General features: G+C 40.3%; 1 protein-coding gene across 1 annotated transcript; it reads right to left on the bottom strand.

Annotated features, from left to right (window-relative positions):
- Positions 1-572: 572 nt before the first annotated feature.
- On the bottom strand, positions 573-13,141 carry hus1 (HUS1 checkpoint clamp component). Its single transcript, XM_041814264.1, has 8 exons — positions 12,992-13,141; positions 7,997-8,124; positions 7,629-7,805; positions 7,438-7,545; positions 7,250-7,324; positions 4,981-5,080; positions 1,585-1,719; positions 573-1,003 (listed from the first exon to the last, which is right to left on the bottom strand). The coding sequence occupies exons 1-8, from the start codon at positions 13,041-13,043 to the stop codon at positions 921-923; spliced, it is 858 nt and encodes a 285-aa protein (XP_041670198.1). The 5' UTR covers positions 13,044-13,141; the 3' UTR covers positions 573-920.
- Between the last annotated feature and the right edge of the window lie 1,513 nt (positions 13,142-14,654).

Genomic DNA, 14,654 nt, shown 5'->3' with positions numbered 1-14,654 from the left:
ATGCCCTCAAGTGGAATATTAGTTACCAAAACATCTGATTTATCAATTGAGATACAAAAAATATATATGTTAAATTTTATGGAAATTTGGATTTTTTTTATTTCAGTAGAAAGTCAAATAATCATTTCAATTCCAAAAAATGAAAATTTTCTGGCTATGATTTGTGTATTCAGGCTTTAAAGGGTTAAAAAAATACTGGAACAGTGGTTGGATTTCTGACTTTATTGTCTCAAAGTTCTACATTTTGGTTCATCTACATTTAGAATGAGTTATTTCCTGAAAATTAACAGATCCTCTTTATCTATTTTTAGTGGTCACATGGTCATAATAATGGAACTTTTGTCATGAACGAAAGTCTGTAGGAATATTACATCAGGATTTTCTAAATGAAAACTATTAAAGTTTAACACAGATCGGTGTGTATGATGTTTGACGTTAAAAATGAAGCTGTTTTTCTGCAGCCTCGTCTAGCTGAAATCATCCAGGATGAAATCTGTGATACACTACCTCAGTGACGAGCCTCCACACACACAGCTCATGGGACACGGGATTATGGGACACGAGGCGACAGGTGATATCTGAGCATCTTTATAAAACACACTGTTGATGAATACTGTCAAAACAGAAACAAAAAACATTAATCACACTGGACAGGATGGCCGTCGATCTGTGGAAACACTGACACTGGTCCCTGATAGAGATTTCCAGCATGTCGGTACTTCCATTAGCGGCTGGCGCTGAAATCTCCCAGAGAAGAGTGGTGAACAGAAACGTCCGTTTCATTAAAGCGTAGGACAGACAGACACGCTGAATTAGTCTCAGGAGGTCTTTGTCCATGTTTAAACCCTCTTACTGTCTAACAGACGGCTCCAGAGTCATTCCTCTTAAGAGCAGAAATAACGCTGATGTGGGCGGAGCTTCTACGCCACGGCGGGGATGAAGTACTGCAGCGACACGTCTTCATGCAGCAGAATCAGGTGGACGACCCGCTCATGGACGATGTCTGAGGGTAGGAGAAGATAACATTAATCATTTAATCAGGTTTCAAACAGCTGAAAAAAACACCAGAAACATCTGGAAATCTCAGCAGCAGGCTGATTTCTCTCTTTGTTTAGAAAATCACACTGCGGTGAATTTATGCACCAAAAAGTCAATAAAGGAGAAAATGACTGATTAAAAAAAGCAGATTTAACTCCTTTATCAGCTGAGGCTCCTTGTTTTATTTTGTTGATAACTATAAAGACAGAAATGTTCACGTTGTCTATAAATAACGGAAAGATTATTTTCATTTGGAAACTGCAGCTGTGAAGAGCAGTTTTCTTTGTTTCTAAAATTTTGATCAAAAAAATAAAGACAAAAACTTTACATTAAGTGTAAATAACATTTTCTATCTCTTCAATGCATGATGTAAAGAATAAGTGTAAATAAATGATCCTGCTCTGATTTCAGCTGTTATCTGATAATATTTATTTTGGTCTCTGTGTGGCTGTCAGGACTACAGGAGTTGTCTTCAGGCTGAGCTCCATTAAGAGTTACTCTCATTAATATCGCAAACTTTAGTCACAGAGCAGCAGGAGGACTTACTGCACATGGCCTTGCTGGGGTTGACCTGCTGACCCATGAGGAACTGCTGCAGCTTCCTGATGTCCACCCGCGCCTGGGCCATGGCCTCCGGGTCCCTGCTCTGAGACGGGCCCCCGTCCTGCGAGGCGTCATCACCTGGAGGGAGAACGAGGAGGAATGAGAGAGTTTAACCAGTAAAATAATACAACTGTGACTATCAGCAGTAAACCTGCACAGCTTCTCTATAATCTATATAAGTTTCCAGCTTCTTAACCCTTTATGACATCCCATTCTTAATCCATAGGGTTTAATATGATGTCAGTCCACCCTTTGCAGCTGAAACAGTTTCAACTCTTCTGGGAAGGCCTTCCACAAGGTTTAGGAGTGTGTTTATGGCAATTTTTGACCATTCTTCCAGAAGCACATTTGTGAGGTCACACACTGATGTTGGACCAGAAGGCCTGGCTCTCAGTCTCCGCTCTAATTCATCCCAAAGGTGTTCTATGGGGTTGAGGTCAGGACTCTGTGCAGGCCAGTCAAGTTCATCCACACCAAACTCTCTCATCCATGTCTTTATGGACCTTGCTTTGTGCACTGGTGCACAGTCATGTTGGAACAGGAAGGGGCCATCCCCAAACTGTTCCCACAAAGTTGGGAGCATGGAATTGTCCAGAATCTCTTGGTATGCCGAAGCATTCAGAGTTCCTTTGACTGGAACTAAGGGGCCAAGCCCAGCTCCTGAAAAACAAGCCCACACCATAATCCCCCCTCCACCAAACTTTACACTTGGCATAGCGCAGTCAGACAAGTACCGTTCTCCTGGCAACCGCCAAACCCAGACTGGTCCATCAGATTGCCAGATGGAGAAGCGTGATTCGTCACTCCAGAGAAGGCGTCTCCACTGCTCTAGAGTCCAGTGGCGGCGTGCTTTACACCACTGCATCCGACGCTTTGCATTGCACTTGGTGATGTATGGCTTGGATTAGGGCTGGGTATTGTTAAGAACCTCACGATTCAATTCGATTTCAATTCTTTAGGTTGTGATTCGATTCAATATTGATTCAATTCAATAATGATTTAAATGCATCAATGTCGATTCAGTAAGAAGTAGAAATACACAATTAACCTGTTGACATTTTTTTAAATAATTATTTTCATGCCCATGTAAACATATCTGGTAAGTCACCTCATATTTTTGAGCAATAAAACATCTGAAAATAAAAATTTGCACAATAATAACTTATTTGTGCATATGGAGTACAAAAGTAAAAAACATGACAGTTTTGTATAAACACTGAAAAAGTAAAGTGCATGTAAACTTAAATAATATTTCTTTCCTCTTTGAAATTGTGATAAACCTCACATAACATGGTTATGGTTAGTTGTTGTTTGGTCGAGTGCGGCCTCCATCCATACAACGCGAATCACACGCACAGTGACCCCCAATGGCCAGGAGGTGAACCAATTCAGAGGATTTGCTGAATCGATATTGAATTGGGGGCGGAAATATTGCGATACATCGATTAATCTATATTTTTACCCATCCCTAGCTTGGATGCAGCTACTTGGCCATGGAAACCCATTCCATGAAGCTCTCTACCACTGTTCTTGAGCTAATCTGAAGGCCACATGAAGTTTGAAGGTCTGTAGCCTTTGACTCTGCAGAAAGTTGGCGACCTCTGCTCACTATGACCTCAGCATCTGCTGACCCCGCTCCGTCATTTTACGTGGCCTACCACTTGGTGGCTGAGTTGCTGTCATTCCCAATGGCTTCCACTTTGTTATAATACCACTGACAGTTGACTGTGGAATATTTAGGAGCCAGGAAATTTCACCACTGGACTTGATGCACAGGTGGCATCCTATCACAGTACCACGCTGGAATTCACTGAGCTCCTGAGAACGACCCATTCTTAATTTATTATTAATTTATTAGACCACCTGTCATATCAGTCTGAGACCATCCAGCATCATGAAGTGCTTTAATGCGGACTCTTTCATTTTCAGTCAGCTCTCCACGTTTTACCATTTTGAACAGGAATGAGGAATTTCAAACTGAATTCACCCAAATTTGAGCCAGCTCACTGGGCTTCTCTGAGAAGTCAAAAAATGAATCAAGCATAACATTCAACCACTAAAACTCATTTTTCTGTTCAGGAATGACAGTAAATAACTATAATTTGACATATTCATCAAGAAATAATAATGTGCTTTACTATTTTTTTAGTTTTTTTGTAAATCAGTAAATTTGAAAGTTCATGGATAACAATAATAATTATATTTTAGGATTAAAAATATCATTTGGGTTAAAGAGCTTCTACATATTGGTGTATTAACCATTGCAGAAACATAAAAAATGATTTTGGTAATTACCAATGCTGTTAATTTAGGGCAGCTGTGGCATAAACCTAACTTTGGGTGGTGGTCTAATAAATTTGTTAAGCACTGTATATCTCATAGAAATAATGCAGTTGAAGTCCAAAAATCTCCAGTAGGCCAAAGCACCACATTTTGACATTACCTCTTTAAACTTTCATGCCACTAGAGGGTTATCAGGACAAAATAAGAGAGATTTTAGTAAAGAAAATATATATATATCCAGGAGAAATCCTCTTTTGTGTTATTTGGGCCCGATTTGGCCCAGTTTGGTTCTATCTCTGCCATTTGAAAAATCTCAGGTATCAAATGGTTTTTTTACTCATATGCCATTATGGGTGGACACTGCATCATGGATTTCTTTTTTCCCCCCTCAAATCACCCAGACCTCTTTATAGTTCCCTTTCAAAGGAAGTCTTACAGAGGAACTAAAGTTTGACACCAAGAGGAGCAGATTTATTTTCAATGGCACAAAAAAAAACACAAAATAAAGTGCAGAAAACTAAAAGAAACTGTTGAAACAAATGAAAACTGCACAAACATGACTAGAATTTTCAGTACAGGCTGGGCTTTCAAATGAAACCATGTTTGTGTATGTAGTACCAGGCACCATCCCATAGGGGGCAGAAGTGTCTAGCTACGTAGCACTATGGCCACTTTGATATGTGGTCATTGATTTGAGTCCTTTTTCAGGTGGATGTGGTGTAGGTAAAAATGGTTTACCTGGGCTTGTAGCTGAGCTTCTTCTGTTTAATTTAATGTGTAACATGACTATTTTTGTACAAAACTAGAGTGCACAGAGCAAGTTTGTTTGGATTGAGGCAAGTAGGACCAAATTTGGTCCCACTAGGGCTTAAGAGTTTTTAAAAGAGCTGAGTAATCAGAAAACTAGAAAATCCACACAGTGTTCAAGCTCTTTTACCAAAAACTAGTTTCAACCTTCACTTTTTCATCTTTGCTTTAAAACTGAGGAGTGAAATTCAGTAAGACTGGCTGCAGGCCGTCCTCAGAGCTAGCATGCCTCAGTCAGTGGGTTCTTACCCCATGGAGGGTTTCCCAGGTCTTTGAAGTGAGTTGTGACAGAAACCAGGTCCGTCTCGATCTTCAGGTTCATCTCTCCGCTCAGGTTGGCCTCCAGGACCTGAAATAGACACGTTTCAATCTAAGATGCCAAAGAAGATCCAGGAAAAGAGATCACTCATGAAATTAGCCTTATGGTTAACTCAGCCACATTTGTCTGAAGGTTAATACCAGTGCCTTAAAACACAGAAATGTACACACTCCTGCAGACATCAGTGAGCATTTGCAGCCACATTACAGGGATTCTTCTGTTTCTTTGATGTTGGATTTAATCAGGTATCTGGTAAAAGTGGTGACATTATCCTCTAGAGCAGTGTTACTCAACCAAAGAGCCAAATTGTTTAAAAATACCTTTGTAAAAGCCACAATCTAAGTGGTGAAAAGTTGCAAAATGGCTTGAAGTAGCAATAACAGTAAGTTAAAGGTGGCAAAAATGGTCAAAAACAAAAAAATAGGTGAAAATGGGGAGGAAAGGGGTCAAAAAATAGCAAAAATGGATGAGAAGTGACAAAAAATGAGTTACATGTAGAAATAATGGTCCAAAGTGGCAAAAACGTGGCAAAAAAGGAGTGAAAAGTGACTAAATGGGCAAAAAGCAGTCAAGAGTGGCAAAAATGGGCAAAAACTAGGAAACAAGTGGTATTTAATGGGAAAAGGTAGCTTAAATGGGTAAAAATTGGTGAAAAAAACGTGGTGAAAAGGGGCAAAAATGGGATTAAAGTGGTAGAAAAAAGTTGCAAAAAAGTGTCAAAAATTGGAAAAAGTAGAAACAAAGTGGTATTTAATGGCAGAAGGTAGCTTTAAAAGGATGAAAAGTGGGAAAAATTGTGAAAAAGGGCAAAAAAAAAGTTTCCCTTTTTAATGGTTTTCTAGGGGAATAATATTTGAAAGTAAAACATAAAAGAGCCACAGATAATCACAAAAGAGCCACATATAGCTCCAGAGCCACATGTTGAATATCACTGCTCTAGAGCTTTCAGCGTGTACTGTCCCTTTAAGGAGAGATCGCTGGGGCACCAGAGAGGAAACTAGGCTATACAGCAGAACAGACGGGTACAGTTTCTAATTTAGCTAATTTTACCTACAGAACGGGCAAAAAACAATGTTGGCTCACATGTAGGCTATATAACAGTGATACTCGCGCTGCATGTGGCTCTTTAGTGACCTCTTCAAGGCTTACTTTAAAAAAATCCTCCCAAAATCTTTTTAAAAGGCAAAAACTGTCAGGAGTGAAGACTCATTGCAATAAGTCATAAATCTAATTCCACACAAAGAAGACGGACTTTAACTGCCACATTCAAATGAAAACTTGTATATTATTACTGTCGGATGATGTGCTGGACAGAGGAACGTGCGTAAAAGAGCGCAGAGGAAGTCTACTGGCAGTGCATCTCTTCAGTAAGTTTATTTATTTATTTATTGGTTTAAAATACAGAGACAATGCACATTAATGAACATTACTGTAAATATGCCAGTTTAGCCAAGTTGGCTAATTTTCAACTGTAGTCTCTGGGGCAGCTGACATGAGCACTACAATAATTAAAATCCATTAAAAACAGTACTATGCCTACTTAAAAGAAACATTACAATACAATGCAGCACATGCAATAAAATACAGGTAACAGTAAAATGCATTAAAAATAGTACTATGCCTACTTATAAGATACATTACATACAATACATTACAGTGCATTACATCATACATTACAACACATGCAATAAGTTCATTTTATTATGGTAAGTCAAACCCTTTTCTGAAATGCAGCTGTACTTAAGGTTCTCATCCTGCAGGCTTTGTCAGCTCTAAACCAGAGAAAACTTAAGTAGAGTTTACTAGAAAGATTCTAGTAAACCGGCTGCCTTATTAAAGTTAGTTAAACTAAATACATCCGTTGATAGTACTTAAATTATTAAGTCCAATCAACTCTTTTATAAGGCAACCGCTTTACTAGAATTTTTCTAGTCACCTCTACTTGTCTGGGCTTACAGCGCAGTTCAGCGCAGTGAGTGGTTCGTAACTGGCACTGAACCAGGAGTCCGAGCCCCCTCCATCTCCTTCAAGACCAATCATGGCTTATCTTGACTATCTTTAAGTGTGTGTAAATAAAAAGCAGAATATTTGTCCCTTTTTCTCCTTCTATGATTAATGGAGCAGCTTTCTTAAGTCTGTTAGGATTTAAATCTGCAGTCTGACATCGGCTGAACTCAGTGGAGGTTTGGAGGAGCTTACCAGGAAGTTGGAGAGGTTCTTCATTCTGTCCACGACGTTCTTCATGGTCTTCAGAGGAGGCAGGTAGATACTGACCTGTGAGACAGTTGAACAAGTCTGTTTATGGTTGAACATCACCACTTTCCCTACACTTGTGATTTTAAAGTTACAGGAGAAACACAGAAGTAGTTGGTGCGTGTTCCTCTTACGTCAAAGTCCGGCATGTGCGGCTCTTTGAACTCGTGCCAGAGTCTCCGTGGGATAACGTCGACGGGAACATCATGAGTGACCACTCGACTGATGCTGGACAGGGTGGGCTGGACAAGGGACAGAGAGAGGGCAGGAATCAGGGAGGTTCAAGACCTCAGACTGTCACTGAAGCATGAAAGCTGTGTCTCACCAGCTCAGCGGCGATGGTGAGGCAGGGGCAGTGCTTCTTGGTCAGCTTGATTTTGACAGCTTTGGCGTTCTGGACTGTCTTCAGGGCCCGGGACAGATTCTCAGGAGTCACCTCCAGACAGATCTCGTTGTCTTCAGAGGATACGCCCTCCATCTGGTACTCATCGAAGAAGTTGGCCTGCAGGGATGAACGCATGGATAATATTAATGCCCCATTTCTGATAAAATAACAGCAAAGATGCCTGTCTATCCATCAGATCTATGTCACTTTGGACATAAGCATCTGCTAAATGACCCTGTAACATTATAAAAGCCCCTCCCTAACACAGACAAACACTCTATGTAGTGAAGACTCGCCTTTGCCCTTACCTGAGACAGTTCACACCACATGCTCACCCCTCCGTTGGCCACTTTCTCTGACAGAACAAAGAACAGGTTGTCTGGAGTCAGCCGCAGGACGCACATTTTGGTCAGTTTGGAGATGGTGGTGATGACGCCTGAATTGACACGATGGGGGGAAAGTAATCTTAAAAAAGCACAATAAAAATGTACATTCATTTCAGAATCCAACACCCTTTGATCCTTGACTTCTTATCCTGAAGGAAACCTGGTCCTGATAACATTTTATGACTTTTTTAACCCTGTAGCACTCACCCTCTTCTATCCACATTCATTGAAGAATTTTCCTTAAAATGCCTCTCTGCGGTATTTCCCTTTAGAATTTACATTTCATCTACTTTGTACTTATACTTGAAAACTTAAGCTTGAGAGACTCCGGCGAAAACTTGGGGTAACAGGCAGGAATCCGGCCAACATGGCTGCAACCCATGCATCCGGCAGCAGGACGACTCTGCATGCTTCTAGCAGTGGGGAGATCCAAGTACCAGGACCAGGAGTTCAGGAGGAAGTTAGGACCCGCAAGGAGGGAAAGAGACTATCAAGAGCAGTAAAATAAGGTTCCCAGGGCTCCCGGACAAAACGTGATCTGCCCAAGTGTGCCCAAGTGCAAGATGACGTGAAAAGAGCTGTGGAGACTGGAGCCCTTTTGTTTTTACTTCTCTATCAGTCTGTATATGACACCCTACCTACACCATCGCATCTGCACACATGGAGGGTGAGAGAAGATCCACTCTACAAGCTGTGGTCAGAGCGGGACTTTGGCACTGGGTTTAAAACAGTGGTAGCCCCAGGATAGTACAGGCCCTTCTCTCAGCTGGCACAGTCTCTAAAAAGACAATCACCTTCATCAAGGAAGGAGCCAAGCCGCTCTCAAGCAAAACACCAAAGCCGACTCTGCTGCATTAATTCTCTAAAAGAAAATAATTCTGGACGCATTAGCAGTACCAGAAATAAGAGAACCAGAGAGGAAGGCCTCAAAATACCGACCCTGATCCAGGACTGCAAGGATAAGGGCTGGCAGGTGGTGCTGTTCTCAATGTAGCATGGCGGTGTGGATCCAAGCCAAGTCAGCTCTAGACCAAAAGAGCAGAAACGAGCAGCTCCACTGGCTGTGGAGTAAGAGGGAGGAGAAAAGATGGAGACTAGGAGCAGACAGGCTGTGACTGGCAACCAATGCTGGTCCACCAACTGGAGATTGTGTAAGTAAGGGTCCAAACACCCAGTGAGGTCAGGGACCACCTGATGACACCTGCTGGGGGCTAAAGGGTTCTGTTGACTAGGGCTGAACGATTTGCAAAAATAATCTGACTGCAATTTTTTTCCCCAATATTGCAATTGCTATTTATTATGCGATTATTCTTGGGGTTATCTTATTTTTCAACAAATTCAAGCAATAAATAATTCCATAATTAAGACCATGTGTATTGAAAACAATGAAATGATTTCAGAAGCAATTATAACATAGTAGCATGAATCTGAATGTGGGGGTGCAACAAGCCTTAAGCTATAAAGGAGGAAGCTGGGGTGGAGGAGGTGAAGCTTTAGTCTATAGAGGAGGAGGCTGGGGTGGAGGAGGTGGAGCTTTAGTCTATAGAGGAGGAGGCTGGGGTGGAGGAGGTGGAGCTTTAGTCTATAGAGGAGGAGGCTGGGGTGGAGGAGGTGGAGCTTTAGTCTATAGAGGAGGAGGCTGGGGTGGAGGAGGTGGAGCTTTAGTCTATAAAGGAGGAGGCTGGGGTGGAGGAGGTGGAGCTTTAGTCTATAAAGGAGAAGGCTTGGGTGGAGGAAGTGGAGCTTTAGTCTATAAAGGAGGAGGCTGGGGTGGAGGAGGTGCAGTTTCACTCTATAAAGGAGGAGGCTAGGGTGGAGGAGGTGGAGCTTTAGTCTATAAAGGAGGAGGCTGGGGTGGAGGAGGTGGAGCTTTAGTCTATAAAGGAGGAGGCTGGGGTGGAGGAGGTGGAGCTTTAGTCTATAAAGGAGGAGGCTGGGGTGGAGGAGGTGGAGCTTTAGTCTATAAAGGAAGAGGCTGGGGTGGAGGAAGTGGAGCTTTAGTCTATAAAGTAGGAGGCTGGGGTGGAGGAGGTGGAGCTTTAGTCTATAAAGGAAGAGGCTGGGGTGGAGGAAGTGGAGCTTTAGTCTATAAAGTAGGAGGCTGGGGTGGAGGAAGTGGAGCTTTAGTCTATAAAGTAGGAGGCTGGGTTGGAGGAGGTGGAGCTTTAGTCTATAAAGGAGGAGGCTGGGGTGGAGGAGGTGGAGCTTTAGTCTATAAAGGAGGAGGCTGGGGTGGAGGAGTCGGAGCTTTAGTCTATAAAGGAGGAGGCTGGGGTGGAGGAGGTGGAGCTTTAGTCTATAAAGGAGGAGGCTGGGGTGGAGGAGTCGGAGCTTTAGTCTATAAAGGAGGAGGCTGGGGTGGAGGAAGTGGAGCTTTAGTCTATAAAGTAGGAGGCTGGGTTGGAGGAGTCGGAGCTTTAGTCTATAAAGGAGGAGGCTGGGTTGGAGGAGTCGGAGCTTTAGTCTATAAAGGAGGAGGCTGGGGTGGAGGAAGTGGAGCTTTAGTCTATAAAGGAAGAGGCTGGGTTGGAGGAGTCAGAGCTTTAGTCTATAAAGGAGGAGGCTGTGGTGGAGGAGGTGAGGCTGGCTACCAACTGAACTTTGACTTTCATGAAGTAACGCGAGGCTTCATCAGTTTTATTTAGAATGAGCTAACTATTTTTGCTCATATTGCAAATATGATGTAATTTGCTTTGTTTAAGGGCATTATCATTTTTATATCATGATTCTGATGAAGAAAAACAAACATAAAAACAAGAAACAGATGATTTTTTTCAACTATTATATGAAAAATGACACTCACGGAATGTGCGTAAAATCTCTGCAAAAAATGATTGATTAAACTGGTATTTTGACACATTTCAAGTTAAAGATACTGTGCAACTTCTGCGATTTATAAATTGCATTATGCCATATTGCAATTGAATCTAATTTGCAATTAATTTCCCAGCCCTACTGTTGACTCAGATAGGTCAGATTTGTGCTACGGTATGATATGTCAATATTTCATTTTAGCTGATACTGATGTACTCTACATGGACAAAAGTATTTGGCCACACCTGTTGATTACTAAATTCAGGTGTTCCAGTCAGACCCACAGCTGCATAAAATCCTCGCCTAGCCATGCAGTCTCAAACATCTGTGATCCTAAACGGGTCGTTCTGAAGAGCTCAGAAACCGTGGTACAGTGATGGACACCACCCCAAACGTTTAGAGAAATCAGAGACTGTCACAGTAAAGTTTGCTATTATTCAGGGGTGGAAAGTAACTAATAACATTTACTCTAAGGACTGTAGCTTTTTGTGTACTTGTAGTTTTTTGAGTAGTTTTTAAAATCACTACTTTTACATTCACTTAAGTATATTTTGAGTGACGTATTTTACTTTAGTACATTTTTAAAAACGTTGAGCAGTAAGTAGAAAAATAAACACTAAAAGCCACAACAAGGAGGTCCAAGCTTTCTGCAACATCATAAAAACAATCACACAGTCAGTACATGCACGTAGCCAGAGAATGATTCACATCCACAAATCTTGTCAAGAACAGCAGTTATACATTACAATTAGATACATATCATACAATATGCAGAAGTTGCAATACTATTTTCTTCATTTTTTATGTTGTTCTTATTAAATATGAGAATTATATTAAAAAATATCATTCCTTTTAATACAACAGTGCATATCAAGTTTGTAAAATCATCACAATTAGATATTTTTTAAAAATCTGACACTGTGTTGGTCATAATATAGAATGAATTATTGCCTGTTTTTGTTGGAAAATGCACGAGATGAGGAACTCAAAATAAACCACATATTAGATCGCAATTACACTATTGGGTAAAAAAAATCATAATTAGATTATTTTACCAAATCGTTCAGCCCCAATTTATCCAGAACTATTCTGAAACTAAGTCTGTCCTCCACATATTAGATCGCAATTACACTATTGGGTAAAAAAAATCATAATTAGATTATTTTACCAAATCGTTCAGCCCCAATTTATCCAGAACTATTCTGAAACTAAGTCTGTCCTGTTTTCTTCTTAACGTTATTGTTTGAGTGTTTAATGTTTAGAATATTTCCTCAACCTTTGTTAATACTGTGAATTCTGTCCTCATGTTATTGCTGCATTAGCTTGTGTCCACCTGCTGTAACACTAATTTCCCTTCACGGGACAAAGGAGAGATTCTAATGTGATGTCTGAATATTAAATATCCTGCTTAAAGGTCGATATTTTCTTACTATTATTGTACATTAAAAACAGGTCATATCATCATATCAAAAGTAGCTACTCAGTACTCTAATTAAATTTTAAATGACTTACTTTTTACTTTTACTGGGGTAGATTTACAGACCAGTACTTTAACTTCTACTTAAGGACATTTCAACCCCAGTAACTGTGCTTTTACTGGAGTACATTCATAGACCAGTACTTTAACTTCTATTTAAGGACATTTCAACCCCAGTAACTGTGCTTTTACTGGAGTACATTCATAGACCAGTACTTTAACTTCTATTTAAGGACATTTCAACCCCAGTAACTGTGCTTTTACTGGAGTACATTCATAGACCAGTACTTTAACTTCTACTTAAGGACATTTCAACCCCAGTAACTGTGCTTTTACTGGAGTACATTCATAGACCAGTACTTTAACTTCTACTTAAGGACATTTTAACCACAGTAACTGTGCTTTTACTGGAGTACATTCATAGACCAGTACTTTAACTTCTACTTAAGGACATTTTAACCCCAGTAACTGTGCTTTTACTGGAGTAGATTCAAAGACCAGTACTCTAATTTCTATTTAAGTAAATTTTAGTGCTTTTACTAGACTATATATATAGTCTGGTATTATTGTAGCACATGCTAACATGTTAGCATCGTTTATCGGTTAAAAACATTAAAAACACTCACGGCTGAAATGATTCAGACACGCGATATCGATGATTTTCCCTCTAAACTTCATGATGAGTCCTCAATAAACTCAAACTCCGACCTCTGAGAGGGGAAACACTGGAACCTGATCGAGTTACGGCGGGTTGTTTTTGAAACGCACCGCCTAGGTCCGTCTGTTACAAAGGTCCGACGGAAACAACAATGTCAACATCCGGTAGATTTGAACGGAAGTGAGTTTTTAACCGTTGTAAAACTTAATTAATTAATTACAGATGCACTTTTACATTAAACTTAAAAATACTCTTAGAGGGATTTTTCCATTAAATGCCCATTTCCCCGATAATCATTGATTTAAAGAATGGCTTTTAGCCTTCAAATTTACCATCTTCCAAAAGTCGAAGAAACGCCGTTTAGCATAATAAAAAATAGCATTAATCCACTAATTCACACACCCCACTCTTTTCTGATTTTAGTAACATCTGTGATTTCTGCAAAAAGACAGAGGACATTATAGTAATGCACGTATTTTATAAATGTTCGTCAAATTATTCTCCAAAGCTGTTGAAATAAAATACCATGATGAAGCACATTCAATTTTACACATAAGATAGCTTATCTTCATAACTGTATGAAAACAAAGACAAAAAATACAAAAATATACAATGAGCCTCCTGACATTACTGGACAAATTTAACACCCATTAATGTAAATTCCAGAGAGCTCATCCTTACTGCGTAGAGCCACGATGTCCAACAGAATGAACCAAATCTGACAACAACAAAGCAAAAACACTGAATATATGCTCCGATATGAATGTTTTTGTTTAACGTAATCCCTGGTTGTGTTATGTTATACATAAAAAAATAATAATGATCCATACTTTTCTTGATTGTTAAAGCTCTGTTGCTTTTAGTTGAAATGCATGTGCATACTTTTAAATTATTTCCCTCTTTAGTAAATAATTTCACGTTTACTGAATGATTGCACAACAAAAATCTGTTCAAGTCTAGATTTTTAATATTACGTATCTTTAGGTGTAGATATTTTTTAAGTGTCCTTTCATGGAGCAAAAAAGAAAAACTTTTATCGTGTGACATCAAGTTAAAAATGAAAAGTTTAATGTATCTCAGTATTTTAATATTTTCATCAGTTCATCTGAAATCTGCTTGTGATGGTGAATATTAAGCTGACTGATTGGCCCCCGGCAAATGACCAATCACAGGTCGTCATGTTGATCATCCCTCTTGATGAAGGTTCACTCTGCAGGTGCTGCAGAATCTGAACACCTGGGACTGACCCCCCCCCCCCCCCCATGGTTAATCGATAACACAATGTTGCCTCTGTCCATCCAGTCCGGAGTGAAATACGCCAAAACGTTCCTACCGGAGTCTCTGGTGAGGTGAGTGAAATAAACTTCGGTTAAATTTTTGTTTAAGACCTTAAACGGAGCGTTTAAGAAGGATTTACGTAGTCTGTCCAGCAGTGCTCTGCATGAAGTCCTCTGGAGGAGAGACTGCGCATGTCCAGAGCAGCATGTGGAGATGTTGGTTCTTCAGTGTAGAATGAGGTCAAAGTAGACCCGTAATCAGCACATGACTCATGTTTTACAGACATTTAAAGAAAGAGCTTGGGCTGAGATCATGACTTGAGTTAAACTGCTCTGACAGAATTCTGACAGCCT

The sequence above is a fragment of the Cheilinus undulatus genome, linkage group 19 (genome assembly GCF_018320785.1).
Source record: "Cheilinus undulatus linkage group 19, ASM1832078v1, whole genome shotgun sequence".
Classification (NCBI taxonomy): Eukaryota; Metazoa; Chordata; class Actinopteri; order Labriformes; family Labridae; genus Cheilinus; species Cheilinus undulatus.
This window is presented reverse-complemented; position numbering and strand designations above follow the sequence as displayed.